The 23,046-nt window shown below is 45.0% G+C and overlaps 1 protein-coding gene across 1 annotated transcript in view; it reads left to right on the top strand.

Annotated features, from left to right (window-relative positions):
• The first annotated feature begins 208 nt into the window (after nucleotides 1–208).
• Nucleotides 209–23,046, top strand: part of PSAT1 (phosphoserine aminotransferase 1) — a 117,398-nt gene continuing 94,560 nt past the window's right edge. The window contains exon 1 of the mRNA XM_085633269.1: nucleotides 209–564. Within this exon, the coding sequence (XP_085489395.1) occupies nucleotides 505–564 (60 nt within the window). The 5' untranslated portion in view covers nucleotides 209–504. The remainder of the gene's footprint in view (nucleotides 565–23,046) is intronic.

Below are 23,046 nucleotides of genomic sequence, written 5' to 3'. Positions count from 1 at the left end.
AGAGATTTGTTGCTGGATGGTGCAATCTCCACTCAGCCTTGCACTGAAGCGATGATCACGCGGCGCGCTCGTGCAGACCCAACCAATGACAGTGCTGAGGCCGAACGCCGCGACCAATCCCCATACCGCAATAAATAGGCTGCATGCGAAACGGACCAATGGCGAGAGGGCCGGCAGAGAGTTATTTAGTGCTGGGCGACTGGATCGTGAGCCGCAGCTGCACAAGGACGCGGGGAAGAAACATCCGTGCTCTGCAAAAGTAGACTGGCCTGAAACCAAATACAGCTCCGTCACTCGTTCTTCTGCAGTGAGACGTTCTGGGAGCCAGTCAGCCGAACCTGCCAGTCAGTTCCCGCGGTAGCATCCCAGAGCACCATCTGTCTCCTGGCAGCAGTGAACATCTTCTGCAGCTCTCTTGTAACGCCACCCCTGCAGCCCCAGCACGCCACCGCAGCAGAGTCTTCCGCGCATTTCTTCTTCACCTGCAGCTGAATTACATTCCACATGGAGAATAAGAAGCAGGTTCTGAATTTTGGGGCAGGGCCTGCCAAGCTGCCGGCGTCTGTAAGTTGTGTTTCAACCTCCGCCTACCTTCCTGTCTCGCGTTGCCCCTAATTGTAAACTGTTTTAACTGGTCACTGGGTGCATTGCGGCGTAGTGGCATGTATGTAGCGCTTTCTTACCTTCATGAGGTGTTGGGGGATTGCTTTTTCTTACCTTTGTAACATAAGCTGTTAAACTCTGCTGGGTGGTGGGGAGGTGTCTTCTCAGTCAAGGGGGACGTTATACATTTGCAAGGTGTATATTTAGACAGTGGTACTACTTTTATCTGTAATTGCCCTCCTTCCAGTGGTCCGACTCAGGTACACCATTGGCGAATCTTATAGCTATGAAAGTGGCCTACATTTGCAAATTGGGGTAGTTTTAAACTTAAAGAGACATGCTTCTTGCGTGTATTCCATGGTATGTGCAACTGTATGCATTTGTGGTTGCCCGCATAGAATGTTTGTGGTAATATTTGGGAACTGAGCAGTAATAAAAATCAGACCATAAAATGTCCTTAAACAGCCAAAAACCGCCCACGCACTGACCTCTTAAAGCAGCTGTTCTGGCCAGGGTCGGACTGTCCTATAGGGCACTCTGGCAGTGCCAGAAGGCTTGGCCTGACCGTTCAGTGTGTGGATTTGTTTACCTCATGTGTCGGTGTTTACTGTTGCTTACCCTTACATTACCACAAACCTTGCCTGCAGCACCACATAAACCCACATTCTCCCATACCTTGCAAAACCCATGCACAGCATGTTCGAAACTGCCCGGCTTACAAACGCAGGTCACTTTTTTAGCTATCGGGTCCCGTGAAAGGGGCTACTTTTATTTGTATGCCCTGGTCTGCTTTCAGTACCAGTCTGACCTAGTTTGTGGCTTTGCAAAATTGCCCTAAAGGCTAGTCCGACCTTGCTACTCCACAGGCAGCACTGTATGGCACTTTGCCGCTGTCAACGAATGCTGCATCTTCAGGGGCTACAATTGAAAGATGCTGCAGGCAGACGGTGCAGGTCGCATGCTTAGGCTAAAAGCCTTCCCTTGAAACTGTACATTTTCCGACCGTGATTGCCAGGCCCCTACGGATCAGATGGTGCAGTCAAGAGAGGTTTGTGTTACGTTTGCACCACGCAAAGTGGTACATGCCTGACGCAATACTCATGGTCAGATTTATGAAGCCACGCAAATCGCTGTGTTGGCCTACTCTGCGCAAGGGAGGTGTTGTGTTGGGTGTTTCCACGCCTCCATTGATTTTGACAAACTCCTAGATTTACAAGGGCTTGTGAACCTGGTAATGTGCCCCAAACCTTATGCCTTCCCAGGTGCGGCATAACTAGGAGAAATATCTTTATTTCTCCTCGTTTTTAACTCTTTCTTGGAGAGCTGCACTCTGCAGTACACATGGAAAAAGCCTCACTGGATTGTTTCTGCGCAGGAAGGTGCCCTGCACAAAAAACAATCCTAGATGCAACCGAGACACCATGGTGTAAGGGTGCCTGCTTTGGCGCTAGGCTGCCAAAACGGTGACAGTGCAAGGCGAAAGGTCAGGAATGTGCCGTATTGGATAAATACAGTGTATTCCTGCCCTTCCCCTTTGATGCAGGGCAGCAAGGTGAGTACTGCGCTGCCTTGCGCCACTAAACTCGTAAATATGCCCCTATGTGCTCCAAATTCCAAACCGATCAGGAGTGATTTAAAGTTTTTGCAGGTGCCAGAAGTGGGGTGTAACCCTCAGTTTGTAAAGCAAGATATTACTACTGCTGTAGTTTAACAGTTTTCCCCGCTCTTAATCCAGAGTATGAGGCAGGGCCGGCGCTAGGCATGGACAGTGTGGCAGCTGCCCAAGGTCTCGCACAGCTGCGGCCTGTGCAGGGAAGAGCAGTGGGGCTGGATGGGGTTGTTTAGATGGACGATGACGAGGGAAACTATTTTATTCTCTTACCTGCGTGGGCCGCGGCTAGCCTTGCACATAGCCCACCAATTTAGGGCCACATTTCAGTTCGGCAGAGCCAGGCTACAGTGGCACAGGCACGTGTCCTCTTGCGGATTCTGCATTTTCAATTGAAAGAAAGGTGTCTTGGACACAGGGGAGGGGGGTCTTCTCCTATGGGTGGCTGTAATGGTGTAGGGTGGTAAGGCCCATGGGAGGAGGGCCCTCCTATGATCCCAGCTGCAAGGACACAGTCTACAGGTTTGTCCTGCAATTAGACCTCCTGTTGAGGTGCCTATTGCAGTTCAGCTTCCTCCTCCCTCACCCCCACCAGAATTGATAACTAATAATCACACCCTCAGCCCTTTATGAGCTGTAAGTGTCGTGTCGGTGCCTGAGGGAGGGGCTGAAGCCCAGGAGGGGTCTGCTCAAAGCAGCTTCAAGAGCAGGGTCTCCAATTGAGATGCTAACAGCTTGAATGTCTCACGTGCAGTATGCAAATTTAAGGGTCCTCGCACATCCTCTTTCTGCCCAGGGCCCCAAACGTCCTAGATCCGCCCCTGAATCAAAATGTGAGCCAATGGAAATGAAGTAGGAGTGTTTAAACTCTGTTTTTGATTTTAGTGTAATTGTGTGCATATGTGATATGTCACTAGAGAGTCGTGGTTCCGTTGCTTTTTAAGGCGGACTAGCTTTTACTTTCCTCGCAGTCTGTCGTTATCTAAGTAAGCAGAGACGTTTTAATGCATGGGCAAAGTGGGCTCTGGCCCAGGGCCCCAGCCTTTCAGGGGGCCCCCTGACAAAGTCAGCTCCGTTCTCCAGAGTTTTGCACTAATGACCTTGATTATTTCTCAAACGGATTGTTTTAAATACAGTTTTCCTTTAATTTATGTTTTATGTGCCTGATGTGTGATAGTCTAGTACAGCCATTTTGCTGAGAAATGTTGTGTTTATGTTTCATGCAGTATACAGAAAAAAAGTTTCTTTTAGATCAAAACAAGGCCTAACACATAAGAAATGGGACGGCGTCAGAGATTATTTGCAGTAATATTGGTGAGCTGCTGCTGTGTTATCATATTGAAAACACACATACCTATCCCTGAATATTAGATGTAAACACATTTAGGGCCTTATTTATGAGAAGTGATGCATCGCTGTGTGAAAACAGGGATGCGTCACTTCTTAGTGCACCCTCCTTGCAACGTGACGGATGCGTCATATTTACTGTAAGTCGCATCATGTCGCAAGGAGTTACAGATACGTCAGTATTTCTGGCGTATCTGTAGGCGCAAAAGTGATGCATTGCTGGGGTGTGTCTGAAAATAGACGCAAGTCCAGCAATGTGTCCTCTCATGGGGCAAGCCCCATGTGAAAGGGCCTGCATCAGTCTTACACCTGCTGTGAGGCAGGTGTAAGATATTGACGCAATGGCCTCCTAGAAGTGGCGCACTGAGTTCTCATAGATTTCAATGTGCCACTTCTACGAGGCTTTTTGCGGGGGAACACCCACCCTGCATACATTATACCTGGCACAGGTATAATGTGGTGCAGGGCTTTACAAAGTGACGCATCTGCCTAGATGGGTCACTTTGTAAATAGGGCGCAACATGGCACATTTTTAGGTCTCGCCTGACCCAGCGCATGCGCTGGTCTGGCGAGACATTTTGTGAGGGCTCCAAAAAGTGCTACCAGGCCAGCCTAGAGCTACAGTGCATGTGCGCGAGCGCGCGCTTCGCGCTTCTCGCTTTACCGAGATTACTTTCACTTTTGCGGCCGCACAGCCGCTTTGATGTTTGATCGCGATCACCTTCGCGGCCGCTTTGATGTTCTCTGTGAGGCTTCAATAGATTGCAGCAGTTAAAACAAGCATTGGCATAGCCAATAGGTCTCGCTTTTGGGACCTTATAATTGTTTAGTTATGCAACTGTTGCATGGCTAAACCCTTATAAGATCCCAAAAGCGAGACCTATTGGCTAAGCCAATGCTTGTTTTCGCTGCCGGTGCGTCACAAAAAGTGACGCACCGGCGGCATAAAAGTGAAACAAGGCCTCATAAATAAGGCCCTTAGAATTTGGACGAGTGTTCCTTTGCACTGTCAGGGACCTAATGAAATAATGTATTTAATAAAGCACGCAGCCACTCAGACTAGAGTGTCTTGGCACATGACAGCGGGAGGAAAACGTGCGTAAAAGACCCATCAGTTATTAAAAAGCCAGGTTTTTAAGTTCTTCCTGAAAGAGAGTAGGTCTGTGGTTAGTCTCAGAGACTCAGAGAGTCTATTCCACAATTTTGCGCCTAGAAAGCAGAGGGATCTGCCTCCAGTGCGGGCACGGCATATATTAGGCACGATGGCCAGGTAGGCATTGGAAGATCTTAGGAGTCTAGATGTTGTGCAGTGATTAACTCGCTTATTTAGGTAGCCGGCTCCTAAGCTGTGGAAAGCTTTAAAGAAGATGGTCATCGCTTTGAAGTTGATCCGTTCTTTTATGCGGAGCCAGTGTAGAGACTTAAGAATAGGGTTCATACTAGATCTGGGTTTAGGTCTTAGGATGGCTCTGGTCACGTTTTTTCTACTTGTAGGCGCTGGATAAGGGCTTTGGGAGGACCGAGGTACAAGCTGTTGACATAGTCAAGCTTTGATGTCACCAGAGCCTGCACCACGATCTTTCTACTTTCATGCGGTAACAGTGGCAGGAATTTTATTAGCATCCGGAGTATGCCAAAGCAAGCTTCAGTTAGATTTTGGATTGGAAAGCGCATGGAGAGTGTCTTGTCTATGACAATTCCTACGTTTTTGACTTTCTCCTTTTCCGGGGGCGGGGGGGGGGGGGGGGGGGGGGGGCAGCAGATATTTTGGCCACCAAGAGCTCCAGTCAGGCATTTCTGGATTTCTTCAGTTTTGTCAGGATTGCACTGTCAAAGTCGGTTCCTTTTTCACATGTAAAAATCAGCTGAGTGTCATCAGTATAGGAACCAATTGTGACGCTCTCTTCCTCTACCAGAAATGCAAGGGGGGATAGATATATATTAAAAAGGGTAGGACTGAGAATGGAGCCCTGAGTGACACCTACATTCATGGCCGGAACCGGGGATGAGAAAGGTGGGAGCCAGATGTCCTGAGATCTATTTGCCAAGAAGGATGACATCCATGTTAAGGCGCCCTCCCAGGTCGATGTTAGCAAGTCTCTCCAGGAGCCTCTCATGTGGGACCGTATCGAAGGCCGCCGACAGATCGAGCACTATCAGAACAGCCTTGCCTACCTGGTCCAGCTTACCCTTGAGAAATTCAATCACATCCAGGAGAGCGGACTCCGTACTGTAGTTAGCCCTAAAACCGTATTGGGACTCATGAAGGAGCTTCCCATCATCAATGTGTTTTTGGAGGGCCTTGTTTACATGCTTTTCTAAAACTTTGGAGAGGGCAGGAAGATTGGCCTGTAGTTGGCAGGGTCCGTCAGTTTGGCGTTAGCCTTTTTCATCAGTGGAAGAATCTTAGCATTCTTCCATAATTTCGGCATGGTGCCTGAGGAGAGGGAAGCATTAAAGAGCTGGTTTACCGTGGGGTTTATGGTTGGAGCTAATAGGTTCAGGATATTCGCTGGACATGGGTCGGTAGGAGAGCCAGACTTAATAGTTTGGAGAAGGGTCAGTGACTCTTCAAGCTAAAACTCAGGGAAAACTAGTAAAGATGGAGGACCAAGAGGTGAAATTTGCTATTGGAACTAAGGTAGAAGGTCAGTTCTTCCTCTGGAATGTTACTGAAGGCTTGTTGGATCACGGAGATCTTTTTGTGGAAGAATTGAGCTATTTGCTTAGACCATTCTTCCGTACATGGCCCTTCCTTTGTGCCTGCTTTCGGGACGGTAAAGGATTTAACTATGCTAAAGATTTCCTTACTCTTATTTTGGGCATTTTCTATTTTGGTTTTAAAGAAGTTTTTCTTGGTTGCCTTCACAAGAATGTAATGAGCTTTTAAGGTGTCTTTATACACCTTCCTGTCCTCAGGTAGATAGGAGTTACGCCATTTCCGTTCCATTTTTCTACAATTTCTTTTGCTACATCTGAGGGAACCGTTAAACCATGGAGCTGGTGAGGCCGGCCTCTTTGAGGAGCGGGAAACAACCGGTACCACTGTACCAATGTTGGTAAGGAGCCATGACTCTATTGAGAGGGTGTCTGAGTCGGGGCAGCCAGACAGCTCCGGTGAGGAACAACCGAGGGCATCTGCTAACATCGGGATGGATATTTTATGGAACGTCCTGTAATTAGGGACCCTCTGCCCTGTGTTAGCCCGAGGGGCTGTGGCAGAGTTGGGAATGACACATTTTAATAGGAGGTGGTCAGATCAGGTAATGGGAAGAGGTAGGCTTGCTTATATGTCAAAGTTGTGAAAGATTTGGTCTAGGGTATGGCCCTTCTCATGGGTGGCCGAAGAAATAGATGGAAACATGTTGCAGGCCTGCAGCGTCCTAAACAAAGAAATTGTTTGAGGGTCTTTTCCATTGTCCATATACATAATTAAATCTCCCAGAATAAGGCAGTTGTTGTATTTTAAGGCCAGGGAGGTGGTGGCTGTATTAAGTGTAGTAATAACATTTCCAATTGCACCGAGAGGTCTATAAATCATAAAAACAGCTATGCTATGATGGTGGGATAAGGTACAGCAGAAGCCTAAGGACTCTGCACCCTCGATGTTTTCCATTGGTATGGGAGAGCAGTTTAGTTTTTAATTGTAAATTATGGTGACACCGCCCCCCTTCCGACTTTGTCGGTCTCTCCTAAGGGTTATATAACCCGTAGGGGTGGCCAAAGTGATAGTAGGGTTGGAGGCTACAGACAGCCAGGTCTCAGTGAGAAATAAAAGATCAGGCTGTTCGTCTAAAAGTAGGTCATAAATGTGTGGTTCATGCATTTGCATAGAACGACAATTTAAAAGGGTGGCCTGTAAGTCCTCTGTTTTCTTATTGTTTTTACACTTATTGTTGCATGGGAGGATCTTGGGTGCGAGTTTCCTGGGCTGGAGGAGAGACCAGTTGCACTTATTAAATCGAAAGTCTACCTCCAAGCTCGGATCAGCGGCTGTACACTGACATAAAGGTAGCCACCTAAGGCTAAGTGGTTTTTCCCTATTGTAATGTAGTGGAAGAAACTCACCGGAGGGGAACTGGGTAGCATGGTCAGAGCCAGACGCCTCCGGAATGCTGAAGGGCGCAGAGGGCCTTGCCTTTGGCACACCAGCGGCGCGCCGAAGGCACACGTCCGTTTGCATCGGGAATATATAGGCTAATGCCTTTGATGAAACTGGACCGCTAACGCAGCTGAGGAAGCGGAAACTACGGGGCGGAAGGGAGGAGCCCGATAGTAGCCCCAGCCCTCCGCACAATCGGCGTATCAGCCACGACGGACCAGGACTGGAGAAAAAGCGAGATGCGAATCGGAGCAGCTAAGGAGGTGCAGGCAAGCAGAATCAAGTAAAGTGCAAGTGCGCGTAGGTAGAGGAAATTGTTAAACAGCACAGAGTAATTCAGCCACAATATACAATTTAAAAAGTATTAAAAACCTAGTAGCAGGGCAGGAAACACTAAATACTACTGTTGTCAGCTGCAAGCGTCTGTTTGCATCAGGAATATATAGGCTAATGCCTATGTTGCAAACTGGATCGCTAATGCAGCTGAGGAAGCGGAAACTGCGTGGGAAACAGGGGCTCAAATTGGATCATAAACTCAAAGCTGTTCTGAACAGGGGCCCCCAAAATATGTTTGGCCCAGGGCCCCCAAAATCCTTAAGATGTCCCTGTAAGTAAGCACGCATTCTAGTTGTTAAATGGCATGCCCATGATTTGCGGGCCGAGCAACTTAACGCCACTGTATCAAAATGTTACTTTTTTTCTGCACCCGTGAGGCTGTCTCACCAGCAGCTGTTACTAGCACGGTGAGAACCAAACCCCAAAGAGCGGCAAAATTGCAGCCAGTGAGATACAAAGGGGCGTGTCCCGTGTGGGAATACCAGACAATGTGTAGTGTCAGCTCTTTCTCCGCAACTTTGAATTGTTCTGGCTGCATGCCCTCGTCTGTTCTTTCATCCAGTTTCAGATTCCACGAGCTTCTCATGCCGCAATTCTGAGAGAACTGGGCAGTGGCATGTGCCTGTACCCTCTTTTTAGCATACGTGTGTTTACCATTGTTGAACCTCCTGCCCGTTTCTGTGTTTGTTATTCTATTCAGACAACTTTTGAATTGAGGTTTTGCAAATTATAGTTGTTTTGAAACTGTGAATTGCCCCTAATCTTGTCAAAATACAATGCCATCTCTCCTATTCAACGTGTAGTTAAGCGATCTCTCAAGTTCGGTAAACTGAACACTGCTAATATAACATGCATATTCTTTAGGATCAAGCAATTTTTTTGGGGAGTTATTTGACCATCGGTCTGTATTTGAAAGGTTATAATCAGTGAGATAATGTATTTAAGGTCTCGCACACCAGTCTGCGTGAGCTATAGTAATTGCTTTAAGTGGGATGAAGAGGTGGGTGGTAGTGGCGTGGCCAAAGATGCGCAATTAGGAATCCTGGCCAAGAGACGTGGCCTATGTAATGAAGGGCGTGTGATAACATATGTAAACTAAAAAAAAAACTGTCCTTCCACAATACATATGCCCCCTGACTAGTATTAGTGTGCCTTGTGTTTTTTTTTGTTTTGTTTGTTTTGTTACCGCATCTAGACATGTTACAGCACTCAGTACATTTACCCCAAACACGCCAGACCGGTTTATTGGCTTTGCCGATGCTTGGTAGCTGTATCAGGTAAATGAATATCAACAAGTTCGTACAGAAAAATTAGAATTGAAAACGTTTCAGTTCTGAACATACTAGATTGTGAATTTATGTTAAGGTCTGCGGAAGGTGTAGTGTACTTTGGGGTGTCTCCAACATATTCTCACCTTCATACCACTTTCTTCTGCTGTCTCTCTGTTAGACACTGGCACCCTTTTCCCCGCACATCTTTCAGAAATTCCCTATCTGCATATTTTGAACTTTCCACCTGGCACATAGGGACTATCGCTCTGTGTTCTCTGCAGAGAGGCCAATGGCTGGATGTGCATGTTGCCTACACACCTTCAGTGACCCGCTGAAAGGTGGCTTGAGAAAGTGCAATGCCTTTAGCCTCCACTCCAGAGCTCTCAATCCCGCACCGTCACAAAAACTCAGTGCAATCTGAACTCAGACATTTCGTGGAGTCTCAGTTCAAAGTATGCAATATACACAAGCCCTCTCTTGCATGATTGCAGCAATAGAAACAACATCTTGAAAGAAGCAAATATTCTTAGTAAATGCAAGATGAAGTAAAACGTGAACTGTAAACGGAAATTGCATCACTGCCATGAAATATGATATGGTCAGGGCATCTGGAACGATGCAACATGCGTAGACCAAAATATGCAGCAGCGTTGACTAAATTATGCGTCAAGAAAAGGCAAGTTTCGCCTTTTTTTACTTTACAGATAACTCTGCCTGGGCAAATGTTCTACCTCATTAGTAACAGTTCAACAGTACAATACAGCAATAGGAAATTAAAAGGTGACGACAACTTTTGTCATCACGTTTTCCATAACTTTGTTCAGTTTGAGCTGAGAACTTTTTTTTATAAACCTCTGCAAATTATGCATCAAATGATGAATTATGTGGCATATCCATTATTATGCAGAAAACATCAGCCTCACAATCCCGTAATTCCAGTGTTCTGCCATAAGGGTTTCAGTCCTAGTTAGGAAATCAATCAAGGGTTTTGCCACTAAAGTTAAGAACCAGAAAACCGAGCGCAATAGGGACCCATTTGAAAGTTGGTTTTCAGTGTGAGACATAGCAGAACCGGACCTACTTAAAGCCTGCTTATAGTCAAATTGTAGTTTGTCCTATGCAGGAATGTGGTTTATTAGTAGGTGGAGGTATTCACTTTCAGCTAGTAATAACGCCACAATCACTAATGGGTCCAGTCAAGTCTCAATAAATGAATCCTTGGTAGCTTGGCAAACGAGCAGTCAGGCTTAATTTAGAAGATGTATGTGTAAAGCATTTAGTAACCCCAAAATAGTAAATAAGTAAAAGGCACAACACAATAAAAATCCAACTTCAATTTATAAAAATAAACTATTTTTATCTTTAGGCTAACATCAAAAGGTCAAAAATCTAATGTAGTGAAACGGAGGTATGAATTTTTAAATATCAAATAAAAAATTGTGCATTCTAGCACCAAAAAGCTGAAAGCGTCACTCGTGTCAATCTAGTCGTGTTGGACCGGGTCAAAGTTTTAGGCCAACTGCTATGGAAGGTGGGTCAAAAAGGCTGAGCGCTAGGTCCAGGTCAAAAGTTTACCTTTGGACCTAGGCTTTTTCTTGGAGCTTTCTCTCGTTGGTGAGCTTGTCGGCTGGTCCTTGAGCTTCCCGGATCTGAAGTTTGATTCAACGATGGCGGCCTGCTGCAGCAGGATACCTCATTAAGTCTCTGTCCTTGATGGCAAGGAGCTCCGGAGCTTTCAGTGGGACAAACCAGCGCGGTCAGGCCGATTCTCAATGCCAAGCCGGTCTCCTCCTTCAGCTTTTCTGCTACACTTCGCAGAAAGTTTCCAAACTTTTAAATCTTAACGTTTCTTGGTCCCTTTGGGGAAACTAAGGGTCCCTTAGCTCCGGCCAAGGGTTCAGAGACTCCTGACTGCCTCTTGGGGGCTAGGAATCAGTTTCCCACAATGCACCTACACAGCCCAGGTAAAATCCAGTTGCATTTGTTCTGCTGTGGTGATCTTCTCTTTGGGCTTGCAGGCAACTTCTTCCAGCCCTGTTTTACCTGTTGCTAATTATGGTGTCCACTCATTTTCCTTTGAGACAGGCACAGTCCTTTCTTTGTGGAGCCATGAGAGTGCAACAGGTGCAGTCCTTTTAAGTGCAATACTTCTGTGGTGAAGTCCAAGGGTCCAGCAGGGCAGTCCTTCATTGTTTCAGGCAGTGTTCTGAAGAGCTCATGCAGCTCTCCCATATTTATCCTCTATTCCACCCCAACCAATATGGGTAAAGTTACTTTCCTCTGCTATGACTACTTCCTGTGAAGTATTGGCATATTTTTGACCCATAATGCACAGTTTTCACAAAAATCAAGTTGTAGAAAATGTCTCCTTGATATGTTTGCCTGCGTAACCCAACCCAGAGGTGTGGCTAACTCACTACACCCCTTCAGAATCTCTCCTAATCTAAATGGGGGGGGGGGGGGCTCCCATGTGGCTGGGGATAAAAGTGGGGGCTGGCTTTGGTCCTGTGACAACGTATTTCCTGGAAGTTGAGGTCCATCTTATCTCCCTAGCCACTTCCTCTCACTGGCTTCTCCAGGAAGCAAATCTCCCACCAGATGGCTGTATTGTTTCAGCCACAGGCTTCTTCACACATACTCGGGGAGCATCTTGGCTCAGGCTGTCAGAGGCTGGCCAGTCAGAAGAGGCTACTACCGGGGTGCTTTAGGTAACTTCAGGACAGTAAGCTCTAAAACGACTTTCCTTTAATAGTTACATTAACTCCAACCTTGGCAAGTTGTTGGATTTAATTTGGCCATTAATTTGATAATTTGAATGATTTTGCTTGCTAGCTCCCTAGAAGATATAGACTTTATTAAGTTTAGTAGAGCCTTCTGATATTGGCCTATGGGGCTAGCAGCACTCCAACATCCTTTTTATGTTGTGCCTGTTTTTTTTTTAAATAACTATTATGCCTGGGCGGTAAACTCCGCTGATTTTGCAGAGTTTTCTGCATTCTGCAGAGCTTGCGCTGTGTAGAAAACTCCGCTCCCCAAAGTGCAGCAGAGTTTTTTTTCTCACTTGCGCTCGCCAATGGTAAGTTGGTGAGCGCGATCTGCCGCTCGGGTACAATTTTTTTTTTATCCTCCAGCTGCAGAAAGATCAGTGCGAATGGCAGTTCGCGCTGCACTCTCCCACTCCGCCTAGGGCTGATAACAATGCAACCTACTCCTGGGTCACCTAAGGCAGACCTTAGCTTTGACTTTTATGTAATAAAATGGTAGTTTTGTACTTTAGAAGCACCTTTATTTCAAAAGTCGAATTTGGACACCCTTTTATTTTAAAACCGGCCTGCAAGACTGGCTTTAAAACGACACCAGTTACCAACCAGTGCCTACTTAAGTGCATTACGTCCACTGGAGTCTCTAAACCTACATGACCTATCGTCTACTAGGGACTTGCAGGTAAGCTGTCTTTTTCAATCAGAATTATACCAATTGCTATATACCTTTAGAGGACAAAGCACATTCCCTTGGCATGGTTAGGAGAGCCCAGGGCACTTTCAGAGTCAGTAACCACCAGCATCACTCAAAAAATGGGGTGACTTTCCTATACCCTATATCATTAGGATTGTTTTGCAGTCAGTCGCTTATGTTCAGTCCAGGTGCATAGAGAGCGGGCCTGAGCATGCAGCACTTTTTATGTTCCTATTAGAGGAGTACCTTGGTAAAGGTGGGTTTATGCAGTGTCTCAGTCAGCCCAGCATCTTCATACCCTCCTGGCTTATAAGTTGCGCTATATATGCACAGTTTGAGCAGAATGGGCTCTGTTTAAAATGAGACATTGATCTGAAAGTCGGCATTTGGCATTGAATATTTACAATGCCTTTGTTCTTTGATATTGTAATGAGAAACTGAGAAAGTTTTAGGCCTTGTGTTAGGCAAGACCTTTTGTTCTGCTCATTTTTAAAAGTTTTTTTTTAATACATATATATTCATTGAAAAAAAACAAAGTTTACAGGGATGTTGTAGTTGGGTTGGCTTTTTACCCCCACAAAACCATAAAAATGCATCCGTTATAGTTATACTTATGTTAAAAAACTTCATAGCCTAAAGTTACTTAATGGCACGAGTTGTAATTTCTTTGGATAAGTATAACTGATGTATTTCTATGGTTTTGTGTGAGCAAAACGGCAACCTAACTATATTGTCTCTGCAACCTATGTTTTTTTTATTTTTCTTCATTAAATTACGTGTTTTTTTTAATGTAAAATGTGTGTGTATATATATCATATCATACGTTAATACAACCTTGAGGGCCGTACATGGTGGTGGGTGACAACATGCACTCTGCCACAGCCTGCGCACGGCCTTTGGCTGTTCGCAGCAGGGTTTTGGTGTGCGTGGATTAAAACATTTTTTTGGGTGTGTTTTGGGGTTCGCGGGTTTACACTGGGGGGATCTTGCTGAGTGCCGTGGTGGTTCCGCAGATACTCTGTTCGGTGGGAAAAAAAAATTTGGGCTAGATTTTGCCCATGAGACCACTCCTTGTGTCCTATGGGGTCAGTATACCTGTATCCTCACCCTCTATACCTTTCTCTTTTTTTATTTTGGCTTTCCTTGGCCCAAGCGAGAAACCGAATGACAGCTGCAACTTTCCTTTCAGATTGTGACCAGCCAATCCGGGCCTTGCTTTTCCCCGGGGATTCGCGGATACTCCATGGAAGATCCATTTCCCTAGATATCTATATTTTATTTCCTTTAATTACTCTGAAACTACTGAACAGATTTGCACCAAAGCACGCTTTCTGGACCAAGAGCTAGCTTTCAGCCAAATTTGGTGAAAATCCTTTCAGCGGTTCGGGCTGTAGCTGTGTCTAAAAGAGAAAAATTCTCTTAGACATTGCGTTGGTAAAAATCGTTTTGGGACTCGCCTTTTTTTTCTCTCAGCCCCGCTTGAATAATCGCCCCAAAACTTTCAAGAGAGCAGCTGAAGTGAGTGGTAAACTGGTTTTGAAAATTTCATGAAGACTCGTCAACCTGCCCCAAAGTTATTAGATAACAACAAAAACACCATTTCTATGGGAAAAGTTGGTCCCAACTATAACCGCCTACACTTACACATATACTCAAATGAGAAACACATTCTCTGGTCCAGGACACTAACATTTGCACTCCAGGATTGTGCTTAATCAAACCAAACTGTCTTTATCACAGCCGGAGTTGCTTATGTGCTCTACCACCATTAATACAAACAAGTAAAATAAGCATTGAAAAAAGACATTGCGTGCTAGCGCTTCCATAGACCGTGAGGACCATTCCGATCTTTGGATCTGAAGACTGATTGAAATGACAATAACTAACCGTGTTGGTATTTAAAATAATCAAGGGTCCCGTGCCCATACTGGCGTACCTCATGATGACAGAAGCACATAAAACAATCGTCGCGTCACCTGGTGTGCGTGCTGTGTATTTCATGTTACGCCTAAGAATTGCCAGGTCCATATGCACTTCCCAACCTGCGCATTTCATACAACGGTTATTGTGGCAAATCCATTTACGTCAAATAGGAATGGCAAATAATACATGAGGGAAATATAAAATAAGATATGGGAACATGGGGTTTCTTCAGTCATGTGACTGAGCATACTGGCATTATTGCTGATTGTAGTTAAGTGTATTGAACCTGAAAGTTGCACATTCAGACAATATACAGTAATACATATACAGATGCATATTTGACATTTACAGTTCATTGTTCCCAGTTGAGTGGTTAACATGAACATCCCCTATTTGAGCATCAAAACATATACACATTACAGATATTTATTCCAAGCCGAGCCCCCCCAATTTAAGCATCGACACATACTTATTAAAGATCATTATTCCAAACCGCATGGTTGAACTGAACACCTCCTATTCACACTTTAAAACATATGTAAAGAACATAACTATATGTTACAAAGTTGAATTGTAGGAACTCCAGACATAGCCATGAGGTATAAAAAATAAGTAAAGGTTAATTTAAGCTTGGAAAGGAAGATGGTAGTTAAGATAATCCAAGGCCCCACCAGGGGCAGCATCCTTGCTGCTCAGCCCAGTCTCCCACTGTCTCTCTCACACATAACCAGGCACTCCAACATTCTAACATTCCACATCACATTCATACTGCCTGAGCAGCAGGGAAAGGAAATCAATGTACAACACATCCCCTTCCCTTGGCAACATAATAAATAAATAATGATTACAACATTGCACAATAAAAGTACAATACAAGAGAAATATGCAATGTACAAATGGAGATAACTAATTAAAGATCATACAGTTAGAATTACAGCATTAAGGAGAAAGAAACCAAGTGCAAATAATAACTGCAAATATAGCCATGAGGTATAAAAAATAAGTAAAGGTTTATTTAAGCTTGGAAGGGAAGATGGTAGTTACAGGATGGTAGTTAAGATAATCCAAGGCCTCATCAGGAGCAGCATCCTTGCTGCTCAGCCCACAGTCTCCCAACTGTCTCTCTCTCACACACAACCAGGCACACCGACATTCTGCTCTCTCATCCACATTCTTACATTCCACATCCACATCACATTCATACTGGCTGAGCAGCAGGGAAAGGAAATAAAGGTACAACACTATACATCCAATTTTATGGGGTGCTCTGTCTTCTCAAATTCTTCTCAGATTAATCAGATGGGGGGGGGGGTGTCAACATCCTGGTTCATGTAGCACGCTAGTACAACCAAAATTAACACAAAAAACAACAAAATATAAAACCGTGCATCCATCTATGTAAGGAATACTAAAAATAGAAGAGATTGCCACAAGGTACCAGCTAAAGAGTGGGATTGTCCCAGCCTATATTAGGTAGTCATGCACTTCCAGTGAACATTTCGACTTGAGATACTGTACACAGGGAACGGGGGAAGACCCCCACCAGCAAACAGTATGTTCGGTGAAATACAAGGAGCATTCGGAAAAAACAAGATCGGAGAGTCAAACATCGCAATGCAATTTTACATATCCAATATGCACGAGTAGCTCCTCATCCTTGTTCAAACTATGCCGAGATTTGCTGTCTAAAAGAATGATATATCCTGACTCAAGTATCCTCGGCGTCTTCTCCCTGCCACCCCATCTGGGGGTCAATGCAATTCTGTCCAGTCAAAAAAAAGAACAGTGTTGGGATTTTTTTCATGATCACTGCACCAATGTCTATCAGTACAGTAATTCTGGTCGGCATTCCTAATGGCCCTCCAGTGTTTTAAGATTCTCTTCTTCACTGGGAAAATGGTGTTCGCCACATACAAGTGGCCGCAGGGACATACCAAGACACATAAAGAGTAATCACTGTTACATGTGATGACTTTCCCAGTTTTACCGTGGGTAGTAAAAATGTCTTTGTGTTTTTGCTAGTCTTGCATGCTTTACAACGCCCACACCTGTAGAAGCTCTTCTCTTCCTACAACTATCCTCTGTTTTTGTTTGGCCATATAGCTGTTCACCAGCATGCCCCTCAGGGACATTGATTTATGATGGGTCACCAGGTGATGAGGAGTCACCCGTCCTCCTTTAACCGGGTCAGTTTTGACTATGTACCAATGTCTGTTTAGCATGTTTCTAATGGTGGGGGATTCAGTGTTAAAAGTGGTGATCATCCTCAGTTTATTACCCTCACTCTTGTCCTTCTCTTACTTGGCCAGAATGCTTTCTCTGGGAGACCGGCTGCTTTGGCACTGGCTGTTCTAAGTACCTTGGATGGATAGTCTCTAACCTTAAACCTCCTGATCGCCCTTTTGTCTTCCTCCTCAAAAGCCTGTTGTGTGCTACGGTTCACCTTGCCCTCCGAATCTTACCAAATAGGATGATCCACTTAAGTTTCTGTGGGCGGTGACTGTGAGGAATAATACATTATTGCCTGAGGTGGTCTTCCTGAAAAGGCAAGTCTGAATGAAGTCGTTCTCAATCCTGACACATATATCCAGGAAATCTAGTTTTGTTTCTTATGTATTGTGGGGAAAACATAGGTTGAGATTGTTAGTCGATATGTGTGCTAAGAACCTCTCTAGTTCTTGTTTAGGCCCAACCCAAATAACAAACAAATTCTCAATGTACCTTGTCCAGAAAATGATGTGCTTAGTCATGTTCATTGGCCTCAGTCTATGCATGTTTCTCTTCCCAACAGCCCATGAATATTCCTGCATAGCTCAGCATAAAGCATCTGCACATTGCAGTCTCGACCAATTGTCTATACCATGTGTCTTCAAATATGTAAAAAAAAAAGATCTTTTCCAAACAAAACAAGCATTGGCATAGCCAATAGGTCTCGCCTTTGGGACCTTGTAAGTCTCATCCTCGACATCCCACGAACCAGCCACATCTCCGGACATCTGAGAGACCTTCACTGGCTCCCCGTCAACAAAAGAATCACCTTCCGCCTCCTCACCCACGCACACAAAGCCCTACACGACCAAGGCCCGAGCTACCTCAACAGCCGAGTCAACTTCCACGCTCCCAAACGCCACCTCCGTTCAGCCAACCACGCCCTCGCCGCCGTCCCCCGCATCCGAAGAGCGACTACAGGAGGAAGGTCCTTCTCCTACCTGGCCGCCAAGACCTGGAACTCCCTCCCTACCGACCTGCGCCTGACCCAAGACCACCTCTCCTTCAGGAAGAAGCTGAAGACCTGGCTGTTCGAGCAGTAGCGGCACCCCCCCCTCCCCCCCCCCCCCCCAGCGCCTTGAGACCCTACGGGTATGTAGCGCGCTTTACAAGTGTCACTGATTGATTGATTGATAGCCAGCGCTACTGGCTTTTCCAATTTATTTAAGTTATGAATGATGTAGAGCAGCGTTGGCATTGTTATAAGCCAAGCGAAGATACATATGTCATTGAAATCCTAGAATGCACCGTTAGAGATTCAGCAGGTGTTGGAAGAAATCAAGCTTCCCGCTGTGGAATGTTCTACACTGGGAGATGGCTGCCCCGTTAACAGATGGCTCCACACACTCTCTGTGCCTTGGGACAGCACTTGCCAGAACTGGCTCGCACATTAAGACGACGAGGCCTGGTACAATAGTTCCCAACCGAGGCTGCATCTTGTGGTGAACATCTTGAAACTGTATACTGCCCTACATTTAATTGACCTACTATTGTAATGCAGTGGGAAGGCCCTGCACCAGTGAGCCGTCTATCAGACAACCAATGTGTTACTTGGAAGTAATAAAGATGTTTAAAAATAAACGTGTAATGGTATATGTATGTAACTCGGTACTGTAAGAATGTGCAATAAATGCAACAAAAAAAAGTGTACAAAGTGCTTTCTCAGTTGCATGTCCCTAAGGCATCCTGTCTGGTTCTGGTTTTATGGTCCGGTCGCGGCTAAACTCTAAACACTCAGTATTGTTCTTTTCAGAGCAAAACATCTAGCAAATGGTGCTAGGCTAGAAAACATTGAAAAGCTTTCTGCTGCTCCGTGCACGAGGTGTACTGTGTGCATTATACTAAATACGTGCGAAGGTACAAGCACTCAGCGTATCTAACAACTAATCACCACATGTAAGCGGTTTCAAACTAAATGAAAAGTAGTCTGTACCCCCTGCAAGGCTCTCTTGTCATAGGAGCAGATAAGCTGGTCCCTGCTTGTGCCAGCAGTGCAGCGCAGCTCGCACTTGCTCCCCTGATCTCCACATTATCTGCCCCCCTTGTATCTGTTTAAATAATTTTATCGGTGATACTGGCCTGAGAGTCACAGAACTGCGGGTCAGTCTGACGACCTTCTGGTCGTTTTGGAAATGACGGTGGCCTTCAGTTTCACCCTGGAGCAGGAACAAAGCAAACTGGAGGGGGGGGGGGGGTTTCTTTATGTATGTAGAAAGAGGCGATCGGGAGGGTGCCCTGCGGTTGTGCAACGGGCTGCTCTGTTCAGAGCGTCTCTGTGCCAGGGGAGGAGATACTCTTCACATCATAACTCTGTGTGCCTCCAGATCTTTTGGTTAACATTTTAAATAAATAGCACCATTCCAGGGAATGCTTAAATGCACCAATGCAGCGGTTGCACTGCAAATATGGACGTTTCACCCAATTCCAACTTACTTCTGGTTTTCACTTCTTTCCGAATCTCATTTTGCCTCCTAGTCTTGCCACTGTGTATATAACAATATAAAACCAGCGCGGCCGTGCGGAAAAAAAACAAACAAAAAAAAAAAGCGCTGTTTACAGAAAACAGTGCCCGGACACAAGGCCACAACGTGAACGCGACGAAGCCTTTGAAATAGGGAACCGAACAGATGGCACACAGCGCGCCCCTGCTTGTAACCGAATTCGAAACAGATGGCCAGCTGCTCGCTCCTGCAAGGTAAACGCCATACATGCACAAGTGCCACGAGTGCTCATTGGAAACCGTGCAGTACGTGCACAAGTTTCCCCAAAAGTCCTGAGTGATTTGAAGAGGTCACTCCTAAGCAGCGCTTGCGCGCTGCGTTGGGCTCAACCTAAAAAAAGCATGCCAGTTAACATTATAGAATGATCATATGATTGATTTGTCTGTGAAAAACTGTCTACACATTTAAATTTCTAAATCGTGCTCAGTGTATGTGTACAAAGACCACGCATATCATTTTCAGCCAGTAGCTGAATTGCCAGGGGAGCCCCCCCTATCTTGTTTATAAAGTCAGTACTGTCCCTGTAGTAGGAAGGGAGACACTAGGTGTATGGGAATAGAAATGATTCAAGGCACATGGATGTTTGTTCTAGCAAGCTGTTGGCAGAGACAATGGGTCTCCCTGGTGGGTTGATCTTGTCTTTGTGTACCTTTTTGTTAACATATAAAAGCATGGAGCATTAGGTTTGTTGATGTGTAAGAACTGGTATCCCTCTGTCAACTAAGCCCTTTTCCCTCCACACTAGGAGCAACCTATGGTAACTATGGACCGTCTGTACGCCTCCACTGTGGTTACCTGATAGCTGTCCGAGGTCATTAGCTGTCTATTTGCCATTGTTTGCATTTATCAATGTCCCACAAAACGACATTGCCCCCTTGCCTGAGGGATTAGTGATAAAACTCCGATCTTTGCTGAAGGTGCTCAATGCCGTCCTCTGTCACTTGGTTAAATTCTGTTCATGGTTGTTCTTGGTGGCCTGCCATATCTCAATTCTCTCACTTGTGATCACTTAATGGAAAGTGTCAAAGCTATCATGCGGTGTCTGGCGATTTATATCTCGCTTTAGGTTTAAATTTGCTTAAAACTGTACCATTAGTTTCCAAACCGAGAAACCCCAAGATTTCCCTCTGAGATGCCTACCCTGCTGTTACACATTCCTGTTCAATCATTCTAGACCTTCAATGTACCCTAGGCAAAAGCAATCAAAAGGGGAGTCTCAAGTAGAGGTACTGGGAGCGACTGCCACAGGCCTCAGTTTTTCTACTAGTGTAAGAAAATGTTCATTAGTTTGAACTTGCGAACAAACAAAAACATATCAATGTCTTCTTGGCTACAATTTAAATTTTCAGTAGGACTGTCCCAATTCAAGAAGGGAACGTTCATCCAGTGTGAAAATAGGTTAGCGATAGTCCAGTTTGCCTCACCCATTATCTCCGCCTGTTTTGTGTTTTCCAATGCGGCGCAGTGTCTCTTGTGGTTGCCTCTCCCCTTTCTGGGTCCTGTTCCTTTTAGTGTCTCCTTTTTCGACTGGAGGTTTTCAGCATGGCCCCTTGCTTGCCTGTAACAAAACGGTGCTCTTCAAGGGAAGTGATTGGTAGAGAGTCTCTGTTACTTGTTCTGGGTTGTTCTTCCATGTCTGAACAAGACTTATCCTGATTCTGATATTAACAGTTCCTGCTCCCTGAGTGCACCCAGTTGCTTATATTGTCTGATTGCAGCATCATATCTTCTACCAAAGGTCAATATACGCCCGCTCGCATAATCATGTTTGTCCCTCAGGGACTTGAGCTTCTTTTTCTGCTTTACCTCACCCTCGTATTTGTCTAACCTCTGCTCCATCAGTTAGTAAAATCTTCACCTCCTCTTGTGGCAGGTGTTTACCCAAGTTCTCTTAGATCGTTTTTTTTTTTTCTTCACTTACTTGTTCAAGGTTGGCGTCTCTGGAAAGTAAGCCCATCATGTTTTTACACATAGAAGCCATAAATGCTGATCATTCTTCGAGTAATTTAGGGGTGGGGATTTTGGTATATAGGTGTTGTGAGATTTTGAAGTCCCTTTGGGACCCTGCCCACCTCAATGTAATTATTCAGGGAAGTTACCTCCCACCACCTGTTGGACTCCTTCTTGGGATGCTTCTCTCTTTTTTAAAAAAATTTTTATTAAGCCAGTAAACCATTACAAGAGGAAAGACCAGGCAAAAAAGAAACACACGGTATGCTCAACACAACAGGAAATGAAGACCTATAAAACCAAAAAGAAAAAAAAAAGGCAGTGCGGGAGAGATGTACATAAGGCTCTATATAACATCATAAAACCAAAATACTACTGGATACACTATTATAACCCAAATATATATGTCTGTTTGACGTCCCCTCTGGGAGGCCCGACCTCCTGTGCATTATTTGCATCCAGATTCCATCTACACATACTAACTATCCGGCACACTTCCCATAGGGCTATAAAAACGGCTATTTACGGATTCGAAATTGAGGATAGGATCTTTCCCGACCGGCAGGGCTTAACTAAGATCTTATGTTACTGGTGACACAAATTCCGTTAGAGCCCCCCAGATCTCCCCACCAAGTTTACGTTTCTGTGCGCTTTTAATGGCGTATAAACTAGTCTCGAGTTTGCAGACAGCCAATAGCCTGCCTCTCTAGGTCTCAAATGTAGGGGGCTCTTTCTGGCGCCACAATTAGGCTATACACAGCCTTGCTACTGCGACTGCAATATATATTAAACATATATATATATATATCTCCTACTGGCAGTCGCCAGTAGGTAGTTGGTACCTATTTTCCATAGAAAATCCGCAACATTCTATTTGGAATAACGTTGGCGCCGATTGATGAATCTTCGCGAAATTTTCCAAACTTTTGGCCAGCTCCGGTCTGCTCCGATCCTGAAAATGTCACGGTGATTCATCAAGCGGGGGCTGAGAAAAAAGGGGGGGTCCCAAAACGTGTTTCCCCATGCATTTTCCCATAGGACCTGTTGACGCAGCTACAGCCCAAACTGCTGAACGGAATTACACCAAATTTGGCAAAGAGGTAGTCCTCAGTTCAGACTCGTTCCTTTTGCTTAAATGGTGTGAATCTGTTCAGTAGTTCCTGAGAAAATTAGAGTTAAAAAGATAAGATATATCTGGGCTGAGCCTAACCACACATCTCATCGTGAGATCTGATTGGCTGTCAGCACTTCATCCAAGAAGTGTTGGCAGCCATCTTGGGACCAATATACATGATAGCACATCATTAAAAAGCATTGCAGTTAATAGAAGGTTTAAGACTTTAGTTTCATTATATCATTTGTTGATGGTACCATACTCATTTTAGGAATTGTGGTGTGTTCTAAGGTTATTTTACCATGTGAAAAAGCCTTCTGCTGTGATATCATGAATCATGTTTTAGAGAACTATTTTCCCATGCTTTTCCCACAGAGGTTTGGATGGTGATCTATAAGCTAAACTGAGCGCATAGTTTCTGTAAATTCACATTATCTTTGAGTCATGTGAGAATGAAGTCTGACATTCTCAGTAAAACATGTACATCCAACAAGGGCAGAGACTGTGAGTTGATTCCTTTGTGATCTACTGCAGCTTCCCAGAGTGTTCTAAAGAACAACTAGAGC

This window comes from Triturus cristatus, chromosome 2_1 (assembly GCF_964204655.1).
Source record: "Triturus cristatus chromosome 2_1, aTriCri1.1, whole genome shotgun sequence".
In the NCBI taxonomy this organism is placed as follows: domain Eukaryota; kingdom Metazoa; phylum Chordata; class Amphibia; order Caudata; family Salamandridae; genus Triturus; species Triturus cristatus.
The sequence above is the reverse complement of the archived record's forward strand: the minus strand, read 5'-3'. Positions and strand labels throughout refer to the sequence as shown.